This window comes from Thrips palmi, unplaced genomic scaffold, assembly GCF_012932325.1.
Source record: "Thrips palmi isolate BJ-2018 unplaced genomic scaffold, TpBJ-2018v1 HiC_scaffold_8, whole genome shotgun sequence".
Classification (NCBI taxonomy): domain Eukaryota; kingdom Metazoa; phylum Arthropoda; class Insecta; order Thysanoptera; family Thripidae; genus Thrips; species Thrips palmi.
The window spans coordinates 4,751,587-4,778,131 of record NW_023144635.1 but is presented as its reverse complement, the minus strand read 5'-3'; the positions used below and the strand labels follow the sequence as shown (position 1 = coordinate 4,778,131).

Sequence of the window (26,545 nt, the reverse complement as noted above, 5' to 3'; positions counted from 1 at the left end):
ATCTACCTATAAGCGATGCAAAAACGTCCTCCACAGTACTTGCGTCGCCTTGTCCCTGTCGCACTCGGGGTGTTCCGGCGTGCCGTGTGGGTGCGAGAGAGACAGGGTCAGTCTGCAGCGTGAGTCACCCCTTGGCGACGAATAGGCCCGGCGCTCCCTATTTTTCTTTTCCCTCCCACCGCCGCGATAAACTCGTCATGATATTGGACTGGGATCCGGGAGGACATCGTGTTGCCCAATGTGGCCAAGCCTGCTCTTACTCCATCATACTCCCGGGGCGCTAGTGGTGTAGTGGATGGCCACGGTGTTCATGAGGATGTCCTCCCGGCTTCTGTCTGAGCGGCTCATCTGGTGCTGAGGCCTAGGAATAGAATGTCACCTTGCCATTTACGTTTTGTTTCCACATGGCCACAACCGAGCGTGTTAAAAAAAATTCGCGACTGAAGTGAATATACCCACACGCCCCAAATTTTCACCGAAATCCATGTCGCCTTTCTGCGTGGAATGGCGGTTCACGAGCGTGGAGGGCCTTAAGAGGGCGAGGAGCACAACCGCGAGGCGTTTTGAACCGTTTGAATCTGCCGGCAGGAACAGTGTGCACTGCTGCCAAGGCGAGCAAGGCAGAGCTGGCACAGCCGGCGCCCGGCCCCGTATCTCCGCATCGAGTTTGCCGTCTGCTAGATGTCACTCCCTTTGCCATCTTACTTTGCCGACCCATTCCTGTTTTCCAGACAGCGTTGAGAAAACTTGAGAGGCTTTTTCCTCTCTCTTTTCGCATCCACCCAAAGATCAAGTGGGTGATGGTCCAGTGGCAAGAGCAAGGAGCAAGAAACAATTGAGAGTCATGCGTGTGCGTTGATCTCAGCCTCCGTGTTGATCAATTTTCAAGTTATGATTAATTGAATTCTTGTTTCCCCTCTGATACAGTAAATATTTGTGCGGATTTGTCCTATTTTTCGACCCCTGCCACGCCCGGGCGTTAAAGCCCAGTAAAAAGTGACCGAAAGTGTACTATATGCTAATAGAAATGATAATTGACGTTTCCTGTGGAGTCCGCCGCCATATTCAGCTGTGTACCACACCCCGACTGTTGTAAATATTTTTTGATGGAAACGGGTCGACTTCGGCCCGGAAAACGGGAAATCGGGCAAGCTGGAACTCATGGAATTAGAGAATATCGTCGCCAACACTGTCTACCTCAAAGCACGAGAAGGTGAGAGGGATTTTTATTCGTTGTGAGGTTAGGCCTAAAACTATCTCGTCTGCAGTTCTCACTTCATCACCTGCTCGCACAGAATGTTTACACTTTTTGTTGCATTTACTGCAACGTCTTGCATTCGCGTTTGGACCGTACCTTCTTCTATAGTTCCTAACTTCCTCTCTCTATGTGCGACCACAATTTGGTCCGTGTAAGGAGGTACCTAACCTATTTCCTATCATTCCACTTGTGCCTTTTTTCGTCGTCGTTTTTGTTTATGTGGCATTTTCTTTGCTTTGTATCGTCTTTGAATATCATACAATGTTTACCTTCAAGGCTTTCCCGCCTAAAGCTCATCTTCAAAATTTGTTTTCTAATAGAATTTTAGAAGAATTGTGTTTTACTTCTTTAAGCAATGCAATTTATTTTTTTTAGGAGGAGGAGATAGTAACAAGGGCAAAAGCAAAAAATGGAAGAAAATCCTTCAATTTCCACACATATCTCAGTGCCTGGACATCCAGAAAAAAATAGGTATGGTTTTGTATGCATTATGTAGATTTTATTCCAATGCTGATTATCCTTTTTTAATGTCTTAGAGTTTATGTACATATAGTTCTTGCCCTATTAGTGCAAGAAATTTAACTAGTGCTGAATTTTCATGCTTGTCAATTTTACATTTTCTCGTCGAATGTTGCTTTGTGAACTGTCCATATATCTGCTACATCGCTCCCTTCCTTGTTTTTAACAGATGTAAGATACAGTTATGTAGTAGATCAGCAGCCCATCGGGCGGTTGTTGTTCCGGCAATTTTGCGAACATCTCCACCCTGAGTATCACACATACAATATCTTCCTTGATTCAATTGTAAGTCCTTTCACCATATCCTTTTTCTTTCCTTACTTATAAGTATTTGTGCTCCACCTTAAAATCCTTGCAGCCTCATTTATCAGTAACATCAATTGGTGTCTTTGTTGCTGACATTTTTATTAAACTTGTGTGATCATTTTTTAGGAGCAGTATGAACTGGAATGTGATGAAAACCGATCTGACTTGGCACAGACAGTCTATAAACGTTACCTGCAGAGAGATGTATGCATTAACTATTTTGTTGTTTTGTGTTTGATTTGATGCCAAAGCATTCTATTAAATCTTTGTAACTTTTTCACTTGTGTTAATCAGGCTATTGAAGCTGTGGATGTTCTCAATGCAGAAGTTGTTGAAAGATGTAAAGAGAAACTTACTGCTGCTAGCAAAGATGTATTTGATGACTGTTCTAGTGCTGTTAAGGCATTTCTGGAGGGAGAACCCTTTCATCTATTTCTAGAATCAATGTATTTCCATCGTTACTTGCAGTGGAAATGGCTGGAGAGGTAAATACTTTATATTTCCCTACTTCATTTTTTTATTGGTAGTTTCATCCATCATTTTTGTTTAATGAATTATTTTTGTTTTCCAGCCAACCAGTTACACACAAGACATTCCGTATGTATCGTGTTTTGGGAAAAGGAGGTTTTGGTGAGGTATGCGCGTGCCAAGTTCGAGCCACAGGGAAGATGTATGCGTGCAAGAAACTTGAGAAGAAACGAATTAAGAAAAGGAAAGGAGAGGCTATGGTCTTAATAGAAAAGCAGATTTTGCAAAGAATTAATTCTAAATTTGTGGTATGTGGTCATGGTTAAGTGTTAAGATTCTTATATGTTTGTCAAACTATGTCACATCTTTAATGTGTGTTTGTGGCCTTTGCAGGTGAGCTTAGCATATGCATATGAAACTAAAGATGCCCTTTGCCTAGTGTTGACAATCATGAATGGAGGAGATCTCAAATTTCACATTTATAACATGGGTGGGGACCCTGGCTTTGAGTTAAATCGTGCTCGTTTTTATTCCGCTGAGGTAAGTTTTGACTGATTTACTTAAACTAGTTCAAAGTAGATTAATAATAATATTCTGTCATGATACATCTAATAATTATGTCTACCTTCTGGTAGGTTCTGTGTGGCCTTCAACATCTCCATGCTCAAGGGATAGTGTACAGAGATTGTAAGCCAGAGAATATTTTACTTGATGATACAGGCCATGTGAGAATATCAGATTTGGGCCTTGCTGTTGAAATTCCTGAGGGTGATATGGTTCGGGGTAGAGTTGGAACTGTGGGATACATGGGTAAGTAATTTGATGCAGCAGTGTTTTAGTTTCTTGTGATGTTGGTAATCTATCATTTTAGAAAATTATTCTTGCTTTAGCTCCTGAGGTCATTGACAATGACAAGTATACCTTCAGTCCTGATTGGTTCAGCTTTGGTTGCCTTATTTATGAAATGATTGAAGGTCAGGCACCATTTCGGGCTCGCAAAGAAAAGGTAATGCTCTTCCAAATGCTACATGAAATGCACATAATCTCAACTTTACTATGCCATTGCCTACAGTTGCTGAGCTTTGTGCTTTTTATTCCAGGTGAAACGAGAGGAGGTAGATAGACGAGTTAAGGAAGACACAGAAAACTATTCACATAAATTCAGTGATGAAGCTATGTCTTTGTGCCAACAGGTAAGTCATTTTAAACTTTGAACTGTTCTTTTCATTTTATTGAATTTTTGTAAACATAAAAACCCTTTAGCGGCCTCTAATTTGTTTGTATTTTTTTCTTTGCAGCTTCTGAAGAAGTCACCCAAGACTAGATTAGGTTGTCAGTGTGGAAGGCAAGGTGCACGAGAAGTTAAGCAACATGACTTTTTCAGCTGTTTGAACTGGAAACGACTCGAGGCGGGCATGTGTGATCCACCATTTGTACCAGATGTAAGCATTCACATTTGTGGTTGTTTTTTTGTTTTGTTTTTAATTTATAACCCAAGAAAAACGTAGTCACTGTACCCTTGTAGCTTTGTTTCATTTCTATGAATACAATTTATAATGTTTACTTTGTTATAATTTGTTTCAGCCTCATGCTGTGTATGCTAAAGATGTGCTGGACATTGAACAGTTCTCCACCGTCAAGGGAGTTAATCTGGATGCCACTGATGATACATTTTATACTAAATTTAATACAGGATCTGTATCAATACCATGGCAAACTGAGGTGAGTCACTTTCAAGTCTCTTTCTTAGAAGACTGTAACCATTTTTTTTTCCCCAGTACCTAAAATGTACTATTACCAACCAATTTTTCAGATGATTGAGACTGAATGTTTCAAAGAACTGAATCACTTTGGCCAGAATAGTGCTAGGACACCAGATCTTGTTCTTGATGCTCCTCCAGAGCCTGAGTCTACAGGCTGCTTTCCATTCCGTCGGAAGGTAAGTTTTCAGGCGGCATTTGCGAACTTGATGTGGATCTGGTTCTATACTTTATTCTTCTCTTTCAGAAGAAGTTGACCGCTCGTATGCGCCCTGTTCCTATCCATGTGGACAGCACTCCTCCTCCTCCTCCCCCGACCATTTTGGATACGTCAATACCCAACACAGCAGCGACAACGCCAAGAAATGCCAATGCTGTGCAAGTGTCACCTGATTCGACAGTTACCACTACCAATACCTCAATGTCTGTTCCTGTGACCTCAACTACCGCAACATCCAATCCATCTGGAACTTCTGTGACAGTCTCATCTGCAGGCAGCGGAGGGATAGCTGTAAATTCTGTGAGCTGATGGAGGCCTATAGCTGTGTGATGTATGATAAGTTTGTTGTATATCTCATTGGGGAAAATGACTGAATGATTGCTCTGGAGACCCTGGCTATTTTGCCAAATGGTATGGTTACTGTGTATGGTTCAGCTGTTTGGGCAGACTGCTAAGGAGAGAGCACCAGGTTGATTACATTATTTATCTTAGGAGATGAGTTTCAAAGTTGCATGGGTGGAGTATGTTCTGTTCTGTTCTTAATTTTATTTTTCTAACTCTCTTTTTAACATGACTGGAGCTTATGAAGCTTCATTCAAGTAAGTTTTTTTTCCACTTGACCATTTTTCTTGCTATTGAAGTGTGTGTGAGTGCTTAGGAGAAGTTTTATAGCCGAATATGAAATTCATCCTTGCCATTAGAGTAATTTTTGACAGATGCCAATCAAACACATGCTCAAAGTACAAGATATACAATTTTTTGTAATATTTATTATAAGCAGATGGTTTCTGCTTGTTTGAAAGTGGCCTAAAATGCATGTTATAATTTGTGATATTCTGATGTACCTGTGTGGGTTGCGCTCATCCATGCAAAATCAGATTACAATATCAGAATTGCTGAAGCCTCTCCTCTAATCCCCGATGCTCTCTCCTTCAGATCAAATTTAGCTCATAGAATGTTTCATTATTTAATTTGAATACCTGTATGCAATGGTGTATCAAGTGTTCTTTCTTACACCTTATCTCGTTTCTTCTGTTTCCCTGATTAAGAAAGTTATGTTTCCTCAGTCATTTATTCTGGACCACATTTAAGTCGTGGTTGTTACCAAGTATAATACAACCTCAACTCAAATGTGGACTGGACCCAGTATTTATTTAGACCCCTATGAAAATGATAAGCCATGTTGCTCCTGTGTTCTGTAATTTTTGACCTGATTATGGTTGCTTTTACTTGTAATGGATTGTTTCTTTCTTTTCCCATCCCCTTCATTGTGATGTAACAATATACAAGTGCATTGCTGGTATGACTGTTCTTTTGCATTTCTTTCATTCAGGTGAAGTGTGTGAATGTGCTGATGGTCATGAACACTGAGAGTACAAGTATCCATTAAGTTTTTTCTTCTTTTTTTATGACTCTTAAAAGCACTGCAGTATTATATTGTTTAAATTGTTGTAATGAATATTGAGGAGTGTAGATGAAGCCAACATGCCAGGATTCAGGAATAGTAAGAATTGTTTCACAACTTGCCGGTAAGCCTGTTTTTCCCTTCATTTAGCTGTGGCTCTTTCTTTTATGCTATTTCATGTAGTGTTTTACAAATGATGGTACTTGCCATGTTTTAATTATTATTGTCGGACTACTATTTACTTTCAGTCTTCCATACAACCTGAAACCTCAGTCTAGTGCACAAGCCAAGATAGGCACCAAAAATGAGAAAAAAACAATCCTATTTAAGATTTGTTTGATTGTAAGGCATGAATCAAGCGTACCTGTTACTTTAAATATGCTTAACAATGATGTACACAAACCGGAGCCCATGTAGGGATTCCTCTATAAATTTTAAACATCTGTGCAAACTGCATGGAACTAAGATCTTGCCAGTGGGCTCTCTGAGGATAGTGCCAAAGCCTAATATGTTAATTGTGATTTGTGTTAAAGACCCAGAATAGAATTGGGAAGCTGCACTTTTTAAATTCATCCTTCTTTGTTTTGACACAGATGTTATCCTTTCTTTAAAATAAACAAAGCTGCTGTTATCTGCACATTGTTTCTTGCCTGCTTTTAATTGCTTTATTTTCTTAATATTATACCTGAAGTGTTTCATCTACTCATGGATATTCATTTGTTACTTCATCTTGTCAATTATTTGTTACAAAACCAAATAACTGTACATGATTAATTTTATCTGTAGTTGATTGAATGTAGTAGAAATCATCAGTGTGTGTCTAGATGACTTTGATGGTAGCATCAGTTCAGTCTCATGGGCTAGTGGTAAAGGGATTAAGGAGTGTTTAGTTTCAGTATAAGGTCTTGTTTGAATGAACATGCTCTAAAATAGCTAGCTTTCTTCTTTTGTTTTCATATTCGCTATCTCTATTCCTGCCCTAAATCTTCATGATGTTGTATAGAGCATATTATTTAATGATAATGTTTATCAATGCAACTCCAGTTTTCCTCATGGTCTGATTAATGAATTTTTAAGTTGTATTTGCTTAAAGGTTTTCTGGAACAAGTCTCAAGCGAAATTTCCTTCATGTTTTGTGCATGTCATCATATTTTTTTTCCAAAGTTTTCTCATAATTTGCAAAACAGTATGGCCATGTAGCAGGGCTTGGAAGGTGGTAAAATACCTCAGTGGAGAATCCATTTCCCTGAGCCAACTGTCAGGCTGTTCTGCACCAGGTTGACAATCAGACTGAAAAGCTTAGCTCTTTTGTGATACTTTTGCTTTGGTTTTGATGGTTTATTGTCTTGAGTCATGCTTCTGTTCCGATGAAAGTGAACCTTGTTACTTCAGAACCAGGCCATGGATTATATGCTTATTTAAGTGAGTTGTTTAGTCTCAAGCAAGATGTAGCTAGTGGTGGTATTTTTATTTTATTTTACCAGTTTTGTGTGCTATAGAGATGCTGATACTCGTTGTGAGTGGTTTAAACGGGTTTATGCTAACGTTAAAGTTTAGTCAAAACAGTCTTCTTTCAGTTACAGATTTCTTTAGATATTGGAGTCTGCCTGATTTCATTTGTTTCTCTTGCACTAGTTTTTATGTGTAACAATCAGCAAAGATGTTTACTTTTAAACTTGGTTTGCATTATGATTTCTGGTGCAAGAAGTTACGCACACTGGATGAGTTTATAAGAGAAAATCATTTTAGTTTTTGTTATTGTTGTGTGTTCTAGCTGGGCCTGTCCATTTTATTCTGAGATAGTATTTCTCTTAAACAATCACATTCTTTGTGTGAGCATAACTTATTTTCTTTCTCAAAGCTCATGGTTATCTTTGAGAATCAGATTCCAAAGCTGGCATTTGTTCCGTTTGTCAGCATGTGACATATTACTTTGCTTACAAACTTAGTTCAAAATTTCTCTGTTTTCCACATTGTTTCATTGTCCTCAGTTTTTAGCCAGAACCTATCAATGTGGATGTTCACATTATCATTCTATTACGCGATGTATCAGTGTTATTTATTTTATTGTTTGAATGCTTTCAGAGGGAACACTCTTCCCTTGTGTTGCTATTTATTTTCTATTTATTTATTCACTGTTTTTAATGCATTTTATCTTACAAAGGAGAGGGCTTAATCATTCTCTCCATTAAAGCCAATCCTTTAATTTTATTGAGTTAGATTAGATACAAAGTGTTTGGTCAGTGTAATTTGACTGTTTTGGCAAGTCGATTACTGTGATCTATTCATATTTTATTTTAATGATTCTTGTTCCAATTTCATGAACAAACTAATTTTCTTTTGAGAGGTTTACATTTGCTGCTGAAACCAAATGAGTCTCCAGATAGATTTACTTATTGAGTTATGTATTAAATGCCAGCTTTGATATCTGCAGGCTTATACATGTTTATAATTTTTCCCCTTATTTATATGATGAAAGACTCTTTGTCTTTGTTTTGTATCTTGAATCAAAAGTTTTATCATACTTCACCAAATAATCATAATTGATGCAAAAGATCTGATTATTTAGTGAAGACACATATTGTTGTTTTAATTTGTGGTCAAAAGTTCTGGATTTATATGTAGCATATGTTTTTTTATGCTAGGCCAATCCACCAGTACTCTTTGTGGATATTTCCAATAAAGAAATTAAATTAATGTAGAAATTTGTTGTTTACATGTCCTGGTTTGCCAATTTACAATAGATAATTAGTCCATTTTCCAGTGAAAGCCTCCTTTATCACCTTCATGTTCCCATAAACAGAAAGAAAAATAGCGAAAAAAAATTTGAGTTTGAAGAGTTTTTCTTCAAGTGCAGATCAACATAAACGAGTGAATCTCTAGCTAATAATTAGTGAGTTACCATGAGGCTTGTCTGGTGTGCTGTTGAATTTCTCTGGCTTCTGTGAGCTATCCAATCCATTAACTTCATGAGAAAAGGTCAGTTTCTGCCTTTTACTGTGTTAGTAAATTTTACCTAGGGTTATTATTTTGTTTTATTTCTCTTTGCTTTTAAAAACACCCTGTGATTGTTCTCTAAAGTGAGGTGATGTATCCTCTTCTGAAACCTTATGTATGTTGTTACAGTTAGATTGGATTGGGTTCGATTGAAGTGTTTTCTAAGAGAGCTGTCATCCCGATTAATTCAGAAATCTGTACATAGTAAACCTTTTTCAGTTTTTATGTTCACAACATGATATTGCAATTATGTCGTAACACTTAATAGCTTGTATGTTCATCTTGTCCTTCATAAGGTTTTGGACCAAATGTTGTTTTTGTTTAACTATACACGTTTCGTCTCTTTCAATTCTATGTTTGCATGACTGGATACCAAAAAGGTGGCGAGGGGATTCCATTTTCTAATGTGTTTCAATTATGTAAGTGTGTACCATGGAAATCTGATTTTCCTGCTTCTGTGACATTGGAGTGTAACTGTATCTTGCATAGTTTGTCTGAGGTTCCCATCTAGATTGTGACATAGCTACTTCATTTTAACATTTTAAATGGTTTGTGGCGATGGTAGGCCGTTTTTTTTGTGAAACAATTTCTTAATTGTCAGTTAAGGTGTTAGAAATACTGAGGGTGAGATTTGCTACTCATTACGGGAGTTCTCGTGTAGCTAGTTGATGGGTCTGGCTAAAATATTCTTTGTTCCTAAATCTGGTGATTCATAAAATTTTCGGCCTTTCCAAGATGGCCTTTCCTAACTGAGTAACCTTCAATCAGATGACTGGGCATAATTTTATGTAAGCATTGCTCATAGTGTGTGAAAAAATCTGTTGATTGTCAAAAAAATATTCATACTCTATGGCAAATCCAAAGTGAAGAAAGATAATTTCTTCTCCTGAAATTTTGAGACATTACTCATCAAGACTGATATTTTGGCCAATTTTACATTCATGACAACAAAGTAGATGGAAATGTTGAGAACTAAAGACTAGTACATTGGTTTGCAAGGTGAAGCAAAATAGAGAAATATTTCTGCCTTACCTCTGCTTGCTGGTTGCTTGGCACAGCCTCCTATGTGTGCAGATAGTGTGTTTCATTTATATACCTCTGGATTTGATCCTTCTAGTCAACTTGTATCAAACTATTCTCTGTCCTCAGAAAGTAAATCAAGGAGACTGATTTCTTCATTTACCAATGTAAAGTATAATTGCTGTGGTTCAAATTTTATGGCCAAATTGATATCATTAGGTATTTGTGCTTTTGTGAGATAAGCAGGTTGAGTATGCACAGTACCTTGCAAATTATTCAATGTCTGTCTATGTATTTCTTCAGTGTAGATAGGTGGAGTTTCACTTTCTCTCTTGTGCTCACTCTAAATAGAAGTGTGTTTAGATGTCCATAGTTGTGTCTGATGACTTTCTTGTTAGCAAGTGTGCATACCACCTCAGTTTCTATGAAATGTGTGAATTAGCCAAACTTCTTCACTAATCAAATCATCTTTCATCAGGTTCATGCATATCAGTGTTGATAACTGAGGCTTTGTTCCCATTTTAATGAGGTTTCTGAGCCATGAGTTTATCTCAGTCAAGGTTTGTTTCTGCCCTGATTATTTTATAAGCACCTAAAACTTTCAATCCTCTACTTGCAACTTAAAAAAAGAAGACATGTTTTTGTCTGTTTGGTTTTGACTGCTTTCTAAAACAATATTACACTGTTGTTTTTTATGGTTCTTTTACTTTGATAATGTTTTGAGACAACTAAAATCTGTAATTGGTGCTATGTTGTTGCAAAGTGGATTTGAGAATCTTGGAATAAGATGAACTATGATATGGTCAGTTTTGTAAAACCTAACTTTTGTAGCCATTTTCTTTTGCCTTTGGCAGATACAGGTAAAAAAGATAATTAAATCCCAGTATCTTGTTGTTCTTGTATCATTTGTCATATTTAATGTTGTAATGGTTGTTTTAAAGTGTGTAAAGTAAGGAAACTACTATGTAAAGGAAAAATAAAAAAAATCTATAATAAGAACTTTTGTTTTATTATCCTCAACAAAACAAACAACTGAATTCAATAGAGCTCAGAAAAATGTAGGAGATGAGCTAAACCAAAAATGAAATGAATAATACTCATGCCAGTTGATCAATGTTCTGAAACTATGTACAGGACAGTAAAACAAAAACTTGAAAAGACGACAAAAAATAAAAGCCCAAGGCCAATGAAGCAGTTCAAACAATGACAGTCAACCTTCATGTACATAGGCTTTCTTGCCAAGTCTACAATATTTCCTCTCTGAAATACAGGTTCAAAGTATATTGCATCAATGCATTCAATAAAATATTATTTTTTAAAATTTATATGTTCTTCTACATTTTTGTTCCTTAAGTTACAGATATTGTCATTATTTTCTCACATAGCGTTATATAGTATAGATATTATTGTTTTATGTACAGTCCATACGTAGCAGGATATATTAGAGGGTTTATGCTAAAACAGAACCACCACTCATCGGAATTAGTGTATGTTGACTGAATTCAGTCTCCCTGAAAGGAAGTACATTCTTGCTTTCGTATGATGCTAGATTGATCGCATTTTTGTCAGACTTCCTTACTTTAGCATGATTGTTCAAAAAAAACTTACATTGTTAACAGCAAAATAACAATTGGCACAAGCAGTCAGTCCCTCTCCGAATAGCGGAGGGGCTGAGAGTCATTTACAACAGAGACTTCGGCATACTTACTGCCTCAAAAAATTGGCTGAGAAACCAAAGGTGTTTTAAGTATAATTATAATATTGTATCTGAAAACTTAGCCAGTTTTGCAAAGTCTCGCTCTAAAACAAATACCCACTCAACAAAAGTTGGGTGATGTGCATCAACTGAACAACAATTAATTCATATTCAATACAATTATTACTTAAGTCTTTCTGGCCAACATATGATTTGCCAAGAATTGTTCAAACTTACTATGATGCCCCAAATATACTTTTAGGCTTGTTTATATGACGGACTGATTCTCTTAAACACTAACAGCCTAGCAGACAAGAACGAGATCAAACAATTGATGAAATTGCTAGTATAGTTTTCAAAACTAAAAAATGTTCAACAATATAACACAGATGACACATATAAAACATTAAATGCATACATCAATAAATGCAACGAAAATAAACACAATCACTTTTCAGGTGGCTCAAAACTTATTGTACGAAAGATAAAATAAAATCACAGAACATGCAACCGATACGTCTGCAGCAGTGACGGAGAGATACCCTCCGTGGACATGGCTAGCATGGAAGACGTAGGATTTTTGACGCCGAGATTAGAAAAGCGAATTGAGTTCTAAAATCTCTTCACACACACAAAAAAAAAAATGAAATGGAATGCTCACTGATTATGAGGCAAATATATACAGTAAATATGATTATGTGTGTAACAACTTATCGTCTCTCGATGATCGCTCTCAAAAGAGGGGCATGTCGCAAATCTGCACTTTTGTCAGAAATCAGCGCAGTTTTATCAAACACGATGATATCATCTCACTTACACTTTCGACGGGTTCTGTTTTCCGACGACCAGCATCAGCTTCTGCAGGCACCTCGTTGCCTCTACTGCAAAGCAGACAAAAGGGAAGTTGTTAGAGATTGGACCTGCTAGGCCTGGCCTGCCTGCTTGGGACTTCCCCTCCTCTTGCTGGGTCGGGTCGCGCCAAGGCGCCACCTAGCGACGATCGCTCTCACGGACTCAACGACTTACACTAATTACCTTACGTGCAACAAAAGCCAACGAAAGTTTCCGACATTTGCACCAGCAAATCTATTTTAAAAATATTTTAAAATAAAAGAATAAAATAAATGCTACAAAATGCTTACTTTATTTGCGGGCCGCACGACCATGATGAGTTTCTGAAGAACTCTCGTCGCGCGCGCTACAGGGAAAACAAATAAGCAAAAAGCATCTAAGGATAAGGCCAACAAACTATCAAAGTCTACTCTACACTAAACGCCGCCTCTGCAGGATGAGGAAGCGCTAAACTAAATATCAGACTAACTAAGTGTGCTAATTTCTACCGAATCCTCGACCATGCGACTCACCCACGGCGCGCTGGAACGCCTTTGGCTTGTTCTTCCAGCTGATGAAGACGAAGTACACGGGTACGCTGGAGAGGATCATCAGGGTCCCGTACACTGCCACGGACGAGGAAACGAGTTACAAATGTGAGTCCACCAGGTCGTGACTACTTCAAAACCGGCGTGGAACACAAACTTACGCGTCTCGTAGGGGCTGGCGAACATGGGGACCACCGTGACGAAGATGGAGCAGAGGATGTAGGCGATGGGGAAGAAGAGGTTGACCTTGATGGGGCGCGCCAGGTCGGGCTGCTTCCAGCGCAGCCAGGGCAGGCAGAGGACGGCCACCCCGATGCTCAGCTGCCGATTTGAGAAGCGACTCGTTACGAACCGAGAGAAGGCCACGCGAGGGGGAGGGACGCTCCGAACCGGCGTGGTGGCGAGCGAGAGCTTACCCATGTAGCGAAGCCGACGTAGTTGATCAGGGCAAAGATGTCCGACACGGTGAGGTAGAGCAGGGAGAGCAGCGCCTGCAACATTGTTGAAAATGTTACGATGACTTTTTTTCGAGTGGCGTTATTTGCAAATTGATGTGCAGGCGTGACTGACGGCCGAGGTCACGCGTTGCCCCCACGTCGTCGTCCCTCCTCCACACTCACGATGGTCAGCACGGCGGGCGTGGGCGTCAGCCGCTGGATCTGGATCATGGTGAGGATTTCAGGCATCTGGCCCTCGCACGCCCCCGCGTAGAACAGCCTGGACGACGTGAGGAGGATGCCGTTGACGGCGCCGAACGTGGACATGGCCACGAACACGGGGATGATCCAGGCCATGCTGCCGTACAGCCGGTTGGCGAACGTCTGCGGAGAGGCGAGGGGGAAGCGAAACGGCACAGTGGGTTAGATGGACGGGCACGGCACGCGTAGCGGCAGAGGCGGGGGCGGGGGCGCACTCACCACGGCCACGGCCTCCGACCCGAGCACCTCGCTCGGCGACAGGGTGGTGTAGAAGGCGGCGTTGGCCAGGACGTACACGACGGTCACCAGCAGGCAGGAGATGCCGATGGCGCGCGGCAGGTTCTTGACGGGGTCCTTGAGCTCCTCGATGATGAAGTTGAGGTAGTTCCTGGGGGTATAAAAGCGCACGGTGTTGAGGGATCGGGGCTGCGTCACGACGGGCAGCATGACGACGGGTTGGCGGGGGCAGAGACGTACCAGCCGTTGTACGCGAACAGCCCCGAGTAGAACGAGAGCGCGATGTTGGTCACCTCATGCTTGCTGCCCTCGAAGTTGAAGTGCTCCGTGTGTCCTGAAATGGAAACCATCAATTTAAACACACTGCGCTTTGTTTTGCCGCGGTCGGCCTTCTTTCAGTCTTTCACACGTACCCTGCGTGAGCTGGTACACCCCGGTGATGATGATGATGAAGAGCGCCACCAGCTTGGCGTAGGTGAAGGTGTCCTGCACCTTGGTGGCCCAGCCCACGTCCCAGCAGTTGATGAAGGTCAGCACCACTGCAAAACAAAACCACCGCGCTTATCACCCGCAAGAGGGCATGCCGAAAATAGAAGCGCGACGCCGATGGAAGTGGGACAGCGGGCCGCGCGCACGCCGCCCCCAAAAGTTGGTTTTCCCCGAGAGGAAACGAAAAGAAGACGGGGGCTCAGTCAGTGGTGCCCGGCGACGACGACGCTCCCGTCATCAATTTGCCCGGCCGAAGTCGACTTTAAGAAGACGGCCTTTGTCTCCGGGGCCTGACCCCCAGGACTCCGGGGCCTAATTTGCTCGGGGCGGGAAACCTCTCGACGGAGGGCGGGGCGGGGCGGGGCGGCAGGCTCCGGGGAGGGCGCCGCCAATCAGCCCGGACTTAGTGCTGGCCCATGCTGCCGACGCTGTCGATGCCGCTGGTCCGCGAGGGGCGTCTTGTCGAGCTGCAAGGCTGCAATCGGCGCGCGGTGTGTCGTCATGTCGTGGCGACGCGAGGCGCGGCGCGGCCACGCACATGACGCACATCACTGTGGACGGCGGCAGCGCGGCACCAGCCCATTCACCAGAACTGGATAATTGTTGGCCTTCTTGGAGGCGATCGACGCGCCGCTAGTACGCTGTGTCTCTCTCGCGCCCTCACCGGCCGCCGCATGAGTGCGAGAGAGACAGAGCGACGAAAGCAATGTTCGGAATCAGCCTGGCAATAGCTCTGTCCGTTACGGTCACACCTGTTGCCGCTGGGAGCCGGTACAGAGACAAAATAAAAATCTCGTTATAAGAACCCGTCCCTCAGGGATCTCCCCGGGGAAATGTGACAAAGGCACCGGCGTCGGCGTCGCGGGCAGAACGAACGCGTATTCGAACTGGAGCGGGGGCGGGGGTCTTCTTCCCGCGGGGAGAGGCGGGGGCCGCTGAGGCCGCCGACTTCGTGGAATACGCTCCTGGTTACGGTAAGTGGTCCTTTCCGTCGGCGGAACTCCTGCCTGCTCTCGCCACGCCGCGCCACGCCAAGCAATGGAAGCACTGCTCGGTCACGGTGTCCTTGGACACGGCGGCACCGAGTACGTAGCGACCGCCGCTGCGTGCGCTCCAGCTTGCTCCAGCCCAGCTTGCTCCAGCTCCAGCGCGTGCGCGGTGGCGGCGCGTAGTGGCGCTGGAAAGGGGCGAGAGGGGGCGTGGTCGCGGGGGGCACCCAGGGCGGGGCGTTGACGAGGGCCTCTCCGCTGGCTGACGCGATCCTGGGCCACTGGACCAGGATCGATGCCCTAAGGCCGCCGCGCGTGTGGAAAATGGGATGGAGAGTGAGTGACCGGGCGGCCTGTGCCGTTGTCCGCCGTGTCCGCCGTGTACGCAGCGCGGCGTGGAGCAGCTCGCCGCCGTCGCCACGCAAGCATGTCGCCAATGCCGCGGCGACTAGCAACTAGCGACACAGGAGGGCGTCGGACGCGTCGGACGGGCATCACGATGTCCTCGTGGGCACGGCGCTGCACGGCGCCACTCCGCGACACCGCACGTATCTGCCGCCTCTATCTGCAGCGGGCTGCATCGGCGGCAGCACGCGCCGCTTACACTAGTATCCGCACTCCGTGGACCTCCGGGAACCAATCCGCCGACCTGAGCCGCCGGTTTCCGCAAAGCGCTCCTTCTCCCACGCACCTCTCTGCAACGCGTGCAACGCGTGCAACGCCTCATGGGTGCGAGAGAGACAGAGGGACGAAGGCGAGCGACCGGCGGGCGGCGTCCCATTTTAATTGAATTTGGAGACACGGCGAAGACGGCGGCGTCGAGCCTGTCACCCGCAGGCCGCTGAGCGATGTGCCCGGCGCGGCGCGGTGGCCCAGCCACGGTGAGCACAATGAGCTAGTGCAAGAGGGACTTGGCGGAGCGCAGAACACTCCCGAGATGGGGTCACGATGGCCTTCTGTGTGCAGCACCAGGCACCAACCAGCGCCATACATCGAACACGTGACAATTTATCGGTGCGGATTCTGAAAAGTCTTGGGCGTTCAAGTGAGGCAAGGCCTCGCCGCGCGGGCAGGGCGAGCGGTCCGAGGGCAGCGCTGGGTGGGGTGGGCGAGAGGGAGAGGGTGAGAGGGTACGTGGGCGGCGACAAGGGTCCTGCATTAAGCCCCGGCCACCGCGCGTGTGGAGGCCGAACCAGGCGACCGTCGGCATGGCCAAAGCATGGCAGGTGCGCCACAGCCGGCAGGCCGGAAGTGGACGCTGTGGGACGCTGGGACGCTCGGCGCGTTGGTGCAGCCATTCGTCCATTTAGTTGTCCTTGCGAATTCGCTTTGCGCCGGGCTCTGGAAGCTACGGCCTGCAGCAGCGGCAGGGGAACGGGACGGGACGACGGCGGGGTAGAGGATTTGGAGGCAGCTCGTAACGTTCAATCGGCGCGCCAGCGTGCCCGGGGCAAAGTGATCCACCGCGCCGAGCCCGGTGCCTCCAGGACGACGCCTGGCGACGAGGCGACGGCGAACGGCGTCGTGAAATCAGACGCGTCCGACGCCATTCCAGGCGAAGGACGGCAAGCGGGTCAAGGCAGTCTCGAGGCCGACGGGAGGCCGGCGTCAGTCGGGCACTTCCCCGCATTTCTCCGGAGATCGCTATGTCACTCCGCCTCATCATGAGTCCGGGCCGCCCCCGCGCCCCGCCCCCACCGCCGCGCCAGGCGCCCGGCAGCGTCGGCCTGGGCGTCGCCTGGCGTCGGGGTCCGCAGCAGCCTGGACGTGGAAGTGCGAGCTCCGCGACGCGCTGCGAGCATTGAGCAACATGCAGTGTCATTACTCGTGTCCTTGCGAGCACGTACGTGCCGTTCTCGGCCTGGGTCCGGCTGAGCCGCAAAAGTAAAGCTACCGCGACCATTCAGACTCGGAGCGCGGCGCGGTGGCGGCGTAGCGTGGCGTTCTCCACGGCTCGGGCGTCGTGCGTGTGCGTGGGACAGTCTGACGGCGAGGGCCAAGGCGAGGGCCCTCGGGGGATCGACTGCACCCTTTGGCCTTCCTTGAGTCCCCGATCCGACCTAGATATGTCTCTGGGCCTAAGACGGCCACCTTCCACCACCCACTTGCTGGCCGGCGGCCCGGCAGGGGTCTCGGTCTTATCATCTGCGGCCGGTCCAGCGACCAGCGGGCGCCACCCGGCAAGCCACCCGGCAAGCCACCCGGCAAGCCACCCGGCGCAGTCGAGGCAGTGCGGTCATCGCCTTGCTAGCGCCTCGCCAGCGCGAGGAGGGCGGCGCACAGGGGGCGCCGGGAGCAGCCCCAGAGCCCCGTGACGACGGGGCGGTAAATTAATTACTGTGTAGCAGAGGCGCGTCATCGACGCCGCCGAGGTCGAGAGTCGTGGGAGCGGACCAGCGCTCATTTCATTATTCACTCGGAAAGACAGGCTGCGGCCAAACGGCGAATCGAACTTCGACGGCGTGCCCCGCGCGTGGAACGGATTGGAACCCTCATCGCCATCGACTGCGGCTGTTCCATCTTTCAGGAGCGCAGAGCGGTTTCGTTGTGGCTTTACGCAACGCGCGTGCCGACTGCTCTAGAAGAACAAGCACCGCGGGCAAGGGGAAGGGCAAAGAGAGATGGATTACGGAGAGAACCATCCCTCTTCCCTCTGCCCTCTTCCATCCCGGCCACGCCGCATGGACCTGCCGCCCCTACCCCCAGCTTCCGAGCGCACCCCCACCCCTCCCGCGATCCCCACCCCTCGCCTCCCCCACTCATTGATTTTCAAGGAGCACGTGACCGGCGCAGGGGGATTGTGGAGGATCGCGGGGGCGGCGGGGGCGGCGGCACCGGGTGGATCTGCCGAGCGATTCCGAGCATTGGTTCGTCGCTCTGTCTTCCTCGCACCCGCCCCATCAGTGCGACAGACACACAGCGACGGGACTTCTCTTCGGAATCAGCCTGCCGCCGGGCCATCGGGGAAGGGCGGTGAACTTGGGGGGTGAAATCCGTAGCGGGATCGCTGAAACGCTCGTCGCGGTGGGGCGGTTTCTAACTGCCTTGTTGTTGTTTTTTCATGGGCTGCAAAGAGCGCCTGAATTACCTTGCCGTAATGTATGTACGCCCCCACGCGGCGAGGGGAAGGGGCGACGGCTCAATGCGCTGACTGGGCGGGGCGGGGCGGGGCGGGCTGGTGATGACAGGGCGGGTAAACCGGTGGCAATCTGTCGCACAGAACAGCACTTGCGGACGGACGTTCGCAGCGTACACTCGCCTTCCCCGAATTTTGGGGATTTTTCACACGCATCAGACTGATTAGGTTTTTGCTTTCTTTTCCTTCCCTTTCGCCGTGCTTCTCTTCCTGCTTCTCCTCCATCAAACGCGGAAGAATAACTGCGATACCGCATGTTGGTGATTTCGTGGGAGAGGTCACGTAGCCAGGGGGCGCCAGGGGGCATTCCCCGGCCTGCCCGTCAAGAGTCTCCTCTCCTCTCCCGCGCGAAACAGACGCCCACTTATCACCCGGCCGTCGATCACTTGTCCCTCTCGCACTCATGGGGCGTCCCGTATGGGTGCGAGAGAGACAGAGCGACGAAAACGACTCTCGGAATGAGTCTGCTGGACCAGCCGGATGTGCAGGAGAACACACGAGCCCCAAAAGGCCGAACGACAAACGGAACGCAGAGGCCGCGGCGCTGGGCAGGCGAGGCGCTTTCACTGCACTTGCCGCCAGATAATTTTTTATTTAAAAACGAAAAAAGAAAGAGCCGGCTGAGATTATTCCAATGTTTTCGTTTTGTGGGACGGACGGGTGACGTCGCGGTGGCGGCGGTGGCGGCGGTGGCGGCACTGATAAACAAGGGGAGACGCGCGTCAACGCGTCAACACGCAGCCGGTCCCGTCGGACTCATCCTTTCCCCGTCCGTACACTGTGGGACGCCCCGCCCGGCCAGCGAACCGAATCGGAAGGAAAATGGGAAAATGAAGGAGAACCTTTCGGGGGTCAGGCGCGGGCTTTCCCATCTCTGCCCTGGTTCCATTTTTCTGCGGGCGACGTTGAACTCCGCCAACGCCATGGCAACCCTAGAGCCTAGAGCGGCGCTTCCCCTCCCCCTCCCTCGCGGCTGCCGGGGCTGGCCATGGCGGCCGGGGCCCTTCCTGGTTGGCTGGAGGCGCTCCGCTCTTCGCCACTTCCTGCACCCCCTCATCCTCCTCATCCTGCCCCTGTTCTTTGAGGCAGGGTGCTGCGGGTGCTGTACAAGAAGTCCACAGCCAGGGCAGCCACCGCAGGCGGTGCAACACGTTCTGTCCAGGGACGTGGGGCGTGGACGGCGGCCGCGGCCGGGGGAGTTGGATGGTTCACAACACTACTCACTGATGCAGCAGACGGCCAGCAGGCGCACCGACTCGTCCGGGGGCTGGCAGTCGGGGTAGAAGGGCTTGAGCACGTACACGGAGAAGGTGAGCGCCACGATGGCCTGCGAGCACGGGCGCACGATCATGCACTCGATCCACAGCCTGATGAAGGCCAGGAAGGGCCCGAACGTCTCCATGATGTAGGCGTAGTCCGCGCCCGACTTGGAGATCATGCAGCCCAGCTCGGCGTAGCAGTAGGCGCCCACCTGCGGCACCAAGGGTCACTGTTATTGCCTGGCCGCCGCCACCCCTCCCCCCAACCAGGGCGGACCGGGGCGCCACTGACCATGGAGAAGATGCCGGACACGGTCCACACGATGAGGGCCAGGTTGACGGAGCCCGTCTCGCGCAGCACCCCCGTGGGCGACACGAAGATGCCCGAGCCGATGATGGAGCCCACGATGACGGTGATGCCGTTCAGCAGGGACATCTTGGCCTTGAGGCAGATGGCGTCGTCGGCGGGCTTGGCGTCGTCGTCGCCCTTGCCGTCCTTGCCCTCGTCCCGCAGCGGCACCACGTCCATGCCCCCCGAGCCCGCCGAGCCCCGCGACTTGAGCGACATGGCGGCGGCGGCGGCTGTGCCCTGCAAAACCGAGTAAATCAAGACAAATCAGCAATAATGGCAGGCAAGGATGTGTGTGTACGGCGTGGGTGTGGTCCTAAACACTTGCAGCCCATTTCCCCTCGGACTCACCACCACGCAGACTCGGATTTTACTTTCTGTGGAGCAGAGGGAAGTGATAAGGCATTCGCCACTCATGTATGAATTACGGCCGCGCGAGGCGGAGGGCAGACAGGCGGACGGACGTTCCGTTGCAAACAATGCAATTTTCGTTCCCCCGTCGCGATAGTTTCTTTTTGTGGTCGCTTATCTTCCTGATGAGCATTGCAGCGGGGGAGGGGGGGGGGCGCTCGGTGCCCCGAGCACTGCATTGGGCCAACGGGTCGCCTTGCTTGTGTGGCAACGCGATGCAGACAGGCGCGGTGCTTCCAGGGGAAATCCGTGCTGGCCGGAGTGGAGCACCCGGCAGGTAGGCAATCGCCGCTCTGCGGCGCACCGCTGCCGCGCTGCTGCCTACCTGCCAGGCGCGCTAACTCGCCAACTCGCAGCGGCGAGCGCGCCAAGAGCAAGAACCGGACGCGCGGGACCGGGTCACCCTCTCCGCTCCACCACGCCCGCCAAAGCCAAAGGGGACCCTCAAGGCGGCCGCAGGATGGCGAGAGGAGGTGGGGGTGCGCGGCTCCAAGGCGGCACGGCGGCATTCAGAGAGCGAGCGGCGAGCAGGCCGTGAAGGGGTCCTCGCTGCCATTCCATTACGTGAAGTCGTCCCCACACCCCCGGAGCACAGCGGAACCGGAGCATTGCGCCACCCCGCCGCGCGGCCTCGTCCCTGCCTGGCAGGCCTTGGAAGCAACCACGCCGACGAATGGGCTCCAACGCGAGCCTCAAAATTCGCTGACGTGACATTTTATTTTAATTTGGGGGGCCTTTTCGGCAGTTTGGTTAAGCTGTCGCTGTGCTGCGGGCCTGGCTGTCGCGGCGCGTCGAAGGGCTGATGCGCACGGAGGGCTGGGGTAGGGTGAAGCAGCTGGAGGGTGGTGCAGCTGAGCGTCCGAAACCGCGCGGGTGGCGTGGTGGGGCGGGGCGGGGCGACCATCGGAGATTGGCGGGGAGGCGGGGGAGGCCGGGGGAGGCCGCTACACCACTGGAACGCACGGTGGGGTCAACGCCCACCCGCGCCTTGTAGTCGTTGCCGGACGGATAACTTTACCCTTTGGGCCATGACACTTCGGCGGCCCTGGTACAGTCTTTATGGCGGTCCAGCCTGCCGGCCTCAGCGAGCCCCTCGTTGAACCGCGCTGGGCGCGTGGCCACGCCCGCGGGGCTCGGAGGGGTGTACTCTACTGACGGCGAGCCGAGGCAAGCACACCCTGCGGCCCATGCCGCAGTGCACCACGTGGCCACGCCACTGCAACGAAATTTTAGCGCCCTTCCTGCCACTGCCACCAGTGCAGGTCCCACGCCACGCCGAGGGGACCGAGTTCGTCAACCCCTGCCCCGCGCCCCTCGTCCCGCCGGGCGGCAGGAAGTACTCACCCTGGTGGCTCCTGGAAGGCTACTCCAGGCGGGAGCTGGGTCCTAGAGGGCGCCGCCCTGGTCCTTGTTTGCCCTGGTGGACCACGCGGTCGTGGATGTCGGCTCGGCGAGCCGGCCCGGCTGGTCGTCGTCTAGTCTCGTCTCGTCCTGGGCACCGCGCTCAGCGCTCCGGACCGCGAACAACCACCGACTGAGTGGTGCCGTGCCAGTGCCGCCTGCGCTCTACGCTCGCGGGCTCTCTCCCCGCCTAGCCGCGCCTTGCCGCGCTCCGCACCGCCTCCGTGCTCCGCGCGGCCAAGCCAGGCCAGGCCCAGGCCGAGCCCAGGCCGAAGGCAGCGAAGGCAGCGAGCCCCTCCACCCCCCGCCGCTCGATTCGGCTCCGCGCTGTCTCCGGCCGCCAAGCGCACGCGCAGCGTGGCGCACCCCGCCGAGCCTCGCCGCGGGGTGGTCCAGCGGCCCGCGGCTGCCGCGGTGGAGCCCGTAGCCCGTGTTGGCGTCGACGCGGATGGCGCCCGAGTGCGTCGCGCTGGAGGCTGCGTGCGGCGTGCTGCAGCCTGGCGGACCCTCAGGGCGGCGCCGGCACCGCTCGAAATAGCGAGACTGACTGGGGGACGCCGCCACGCCGCGAGTCCGGAACTTGCCGCCCTTGCCGCCATCGGCCACGTGACAAGCGGCTGATAACGCCGGCGGTCACGTTGGCCGGCGATCGTGTGGGTGCGTGTGTGCGTGTATGAGTGCGTGTGTCACACGAGCACGCGCGGGGCGCAGGGAGGGCGTCTGCATCAGCGCCCGTCTCAGGGTCTGGAGGCCGTCGGCAAAACATTTGCTCGGTGCTCGCTCGGCACGGCGAGCCGAGATCACAGCGCCAAGCGTCACCAAAGCGTGGTCGTCTCACTCTCAGCTAGCTACCAGGTCGGCAGGTGTGCCGATGCAAGCACGAGCGTGGCGGGGCGTGACGGCCGACGGGGGTGCGAACACGTCGACGAGGTCGGGTCGGATGCAGGCCAATGCTCGCCTGCCTCTCCGCCGAAGTGCACCCTAGACCTCCTCCCCGCGGGGCGCCGCGATGACCGATGAAAGTCCGGTATCGCGTTTCGCCTCTTTGAGCATCGAGTCCGATCGAGTCGCTGCGCCGCGTCGTGATAAGGACCAGGAAGACCCACGCCATGTCCATCCGCCACTGCGCCTCGAGTCTTGCCGCGGAGGCTGCGGGCTGCGGGGCGCCGAACGGGTTCAACGCCGGCCTCTGGCGCCTCTCGCGCTCGGACGCTGGTGTAGGTTGGGTTGTCTGCATCCGCGGCTGCGTCCTACGGCGGCTGCGCCCAGCGTCTGCCGTCCTGGGAAACCCCAGAACGCGTCCGCTGATCGGCCGTCGGGGTGGCCGTGCTCTCACCTGCGCGTCAGGTAGCGGCGTAGCGGACACCTGTGCAGGTAGTGGCCCTCGTGCTAATCCGAGTCCGGACCCCACCGAGCCGCCCCGCGGCCGCAGCAGCCACGACTAGGTCAGCGCAGTCGGACCATGCGCGAGCTGTGCCTGGACCAGGACGCCGTCGAGGCCCAGGACGCCGCCGAGGTCCAGGACGCCGCCGAGGCCCCTCGCGGCGGTCCGCGACCTACCACGCCGACTGCAGCCGCGCTGGAGGCCGCTCGCCGCGGCATCCCGGACCTCATCGCCGACAACATCAAGTCCGAGACGTTCTTCTGGTCGGTGGAGCTCATCCCGGGGACGACCCCGCTTCTGCGGTCCCTTCTCGACGAAAGGTTCGGTTCGCCCACGTCGCCCTCGGCGTCGGTCTTGTCGGGGTTGGTGGCGGTGGCTACAGAGTCGCCCTTGTTGCAGCTTGCAGCACTTGGCGCGGCATCGGCCCGCCTTCGCGTCCGTCACCTGGCACGTGGACCACCTGGCGGTGCGCGGCCCCGACGGCCCCGAGCAGGTCGAGCACCCCGCCATGGCGCTGAGCGCGCGGCTGCAGGACGAGCACGGCATTCCCGCCCTGATGCACCTCGCGGCGGGCCGCATGGCGAAGCAGCACGTCCACGCCGTGCTGCAGGCCTGCCTGGTGGCGGGCGTCACCAACATACTGGCACTCAGAGGAGGTGCGGAGCGAGACCCAGACCCCCCTTGTAACCGCTTTGTTCGTTTCCATTTTAATTTTGAGCGTGTGGGTGCGATCACCTTGCAGATTACAAAGTGAATGCGGATGCAGACTTTCCCCATGCGTCGGATCTGGTGCATTTCATAAGGAAGAACTTTGGCGACAAATTCAAAATTGGTGTCGCAGGCTATCCCTCTGGGCATCCTGACTCAAAGTCGCGAGAGATGAATTTTGTCCACTTGAAAGAAAAGGTGAGTCTTTCTATATTTGTGCTATCAATTAAGAAAATTTATGGCAGAATTTTGGATTATCTCAAGGTGGATGCTGGAGCAGATTTCATTCTGACTCAAATGGTGAGTTCTGCGGAGGAATTTAATTTGTTCAAACAAGAGTGTGACAATCGAGAGATAAGAATTCCTATCATTCCAGGACTGTTTTTAATAGAGGTAAAAAAAATGTAGACAAGCTTATATATTAACTTATCACAATTTGGTTTTGTTTATACATAATTGTTACTTCTATATAGTCATACAAGATGTTTGAGAAATTAATCAGGACCTGCAACATTTTAGTTTCAAAAGAAATTCTGGATGCAATGAAACAGATAAAAGATGAAAACAAAGAAAGAGAATATGGAAAGTGCCTTTTCCTAAATTTAGTTGTGGATTTGATGAAACTTTCAAGTTGCCCAGGAGCACACATTTTCAGCATGAATAGGTGGGTAAACATGTAACTAGACCAACACCTAAAAGTCTTACAAAAAACGTCAAATTTTAATTTATTCCCGTTTTTTTCCCTTTTAAATTTGTTTTTCTAGAGTCACGACAGCTACAAAGGTGCTAGATGAAGCAAGGATTTTCCATGATGCCATTGAATAAAGACAATTGAGAAAATGACGTCTTTCATTACCTACCATACCTTATACTAACGTTTTCCTAAAACTAAGACTGCACTAACTACAGTTCTTAGGTACTAAATGCCAGAGTTGTTTAACAAGAATATTTAAGCACATTTTACAAACTAACAACAAAAATATCTTATTTTGAATTAGGAATTAGAACTGTATAATACTAGTGCTACTTATGTTTACCATTGTAGAGTCCCATTTGAACGACAATGTCCCTTGTAATGTCCGCAGCAGTTTTGTTGCGGCCATAATACTGGGTAAATTCGCCACTTGGATTTATGAGGTACATGATGATAGTATGATCAACCTTAAAGAGATCAAATAATATTTGTAAAGTCCAAATTTTATGCTTCATACACATATAGATTGTTGGTAAAAAGCCCGACTTACAATGTAATCGCCATCTTCCTTTGGTCCAGCACTGTAGTAAATACGGTATTTCTTGCAGATATCTTTAACCTGGTCAACTGTCCCAGTCAGTCCTTTAAGTTTAGGAGAGAAGTCAGCAGTATACTTGGCAATTATTTCTGGAGTATCTCGTTCTGGATCTACACTGATGAATAAGGGTTGCATAGGGTCAGCATTTTCAGCCTTGTCTGCAACATTAAAAGACAATTTGTTTGGCTTCAAAAGAAAATCTATTAGGAACCAGTTTTATAAATCAAATTATGTAAAATGCTTTACCAATATTTTCTATCACAACTGCCATCTTCTCAAGCTCCTCAGGGCAAATGTCAGGGCAGTGGGTAAAACCAAAATAGATGAGCATCCATTTCCCAAGAAAATCTTTATCACTAACAGTCTTTCTTGCAGAATCTATTAACTCGAAACCACCTCCAATGGCAGCTTTCCCTATACTCATCACTTTCTTCTTGTCAGTTTCTGAAACAGAAAGTTTTATACAGACAGTGAAAATTTAAAAGTACCAGAGATTGATAGATAAAAGGACATTTAAAACCTATGGCAGACCTTCTTTCCTGACTTTTTTCAGGTACCACAGGGCTTGCAACAATACACTGAACACAATGACAGTAGCACCAAGAGTCTTCCACGTCATTGGTGTTTTATTCTGTCCCATGCTAGGCTTCTTCTTGGGTAAATCTAGGGGTTTTTCTCCTGTTTTATTGGGTTCGCTTATTTTGGGAGGCTCAGTACTTAGTAGCCTGGACAGAGTTAAACACCTTGGTGTCTGAAAACATGAAAGTAAAAATTAAGTTAAATGCAAACAAGCGCTGATACTGAGGGTTGTGCTAAGTCGAAAAGTGGTGCAATTTGAAACAAAGCGATTGTTTCAATGAATTCTTACCGGTGCAACCAGTCGAGTCTGTGGGGCGTAGCGCAATAATAAAAGGGGGCTCTTACGTAAAAGGGACAACGCCATGATCAAAATAAATTACAAAATGCAAAACTAAAACTTTATAAAGTGTTTGAAGCAAACACTGCCACACAGAGGACAACCAACGCCAGCTAATTGAAAAAGAAACTAGTTTGGACGTGAGATAAGTTAGGTTGGAACTCCACAAGCAGACAGACACTCGTCTTTGTGCGAACAGTGGCGTGCGTTGCTGCGAATAACCATGTTCGTGCTGCGTATGAGAAATA

General features: G+C 49.3%; 4 protein-coding genes across 7 annotated transcripts; 2 read left to right on the top strand and 2 right to left on the bottom strand.

Annotated features, from left to right (window-relative positions):
- Positions 1 to 691: 691 nt before the first annotated feature.
- On the top strand, positions 692 to 10,949 carry LOC117652969 (G protein-coupled receptor kinase 2). 3 transcript variants are annotated; one of them, XM_034398242.1, is made up of 15 exons: positions 692 to 850; positions 928 to 1,213; positions 1,634 to 1,729; positions 1,947 to 2,062; positions 2,210 to 2,287; positions 2,378 to 2,568; positions 2,655 to 2,859; positions 2,945 to 3,091; positions 3,187 to 3,361; positions 3,442 to 3,557; positions 3,652 to 3,744; positions 3,850 to 3,993; positions 4,136 to 4,273; positions 4,365 to 4,490; positions 4,559 to 10,949. In XM_034398242.1, the coding sequence occupies exons 2-15, from the start codon at positions 1,162 to 1,164 to the stop codon at positions 4,838 to 4,840; spliced, it is 1,959 nt and encodes a 652-aa protein (XP_034254133.1). In that variant the 5' UTR covers positions 692 to 850; positions 928 to 1,161; the 3' UTR covers positions 4,841 to 10,949. The 3 variants fall into 3 exon arrangements, with proteins under 3 accessions (XP_034254133.1, XP_034254134.1, XP_034254132.1); XM_034398243.1 differs by having other exon boundaries at positions 812 to 1,213; positions 4,562 to 10,949; XM_034398241.1 differs by having other exon boundaries at positions 813 to 1,213.
- On the bottom strand, positions 10,942 to 22,151 carry LOC117652970 (Y+L amino acid transporter 2). 2 transcript variants are annotated; one of them, XM_034398245.1, is made up of 12 exons: positions 21,941 to 22,151; positions 20,129 to 20,425; positions 19,802 to 20,048; positions 14,377 to 14,502; positions 14,204 to 14,297; positions 13,946 to 14,114; positions 13,649 to 13,849; positions 13,445 to 13,519; positions 13,190 to 13,349; positions 13,014 to 13,106; positions 12,792 to 12,847; positions 10,942 to 12,530 (listed from the first exon to the last, which is right to left on the bottom strand). In XM_034398245.1, exons 2-12 carry the CDS (start codon positions 20,402 to 20,404, stop codon positions 12,528 to 12,530), a joined length of 1,500 nt encoding a protein of 499 aa, XP_034254136.1. In that variant the 5' UTR covers positions 20,405 to 20,425; positions 21,941 to 22,151; the 3' UTR covers positions 10,942 to 12,527. The 2 variants fall into 2 exon arrangements, with proteins under 2 accessions (XP_034254136.1, XP_034254135.1); XM_034398244.1 differs by lacking the exon at positions 12,792 to 12,847.
- A 955-nt stretch (positions 22,152 to 23,106) lies between these two features.
- Positions 23,107 to 24,929, top strand: LOC117653073 (5,10-methylenetetrahydrofolate reductase). Its single transcript, XM_034398438.1, has 7 exons — positions 23,107 to 23,214; positions 23,520 to 23,701; positions 23,781 to 24,037; positions 24,124 to 24,287; positions 24,354 to 24,482; positions 24,563 to 24,753; positions 24,854 to 24,929. Exons 1-7 carry the CDS (start codon positions 23,107 to 23,109, stop codon positions 24,912 to 24,914), a joined length of 1,092 nt encoding a protein of 363 aa, XP_034254329.1. The 3' UTR covers positions 24,915 to 24,929.
- Positions 24,391 to 26,504, bottom strand: LOC117653716 (protein SCO1 homolog, mitochondrial). The gene is made up of 5 exons (XM_034399565.1): positions 26,250 to 26,504; positions 25,913 to 26,132; positions 25,628 to 25,825; positions 25,334 to 25,539; positions 24,391 to 25,250 (listed from the first exon to the last, which is right to left on the bottom strand). Exons 1-5 carry the CDS (start codon positions 26,322 to 26,324, stop codon positions 25,113 to 25,115), a joined length of 837 nt encoding a protein of 278 aa, XP_034255456.1. The 5' UTR covers positions 26,325 to 26,504; the 3' UTR covers positions 24,391 to 25,112.
- Between the last annotated feature and the right edge of the window lie 41 nt (positions 26,505 to 26,545).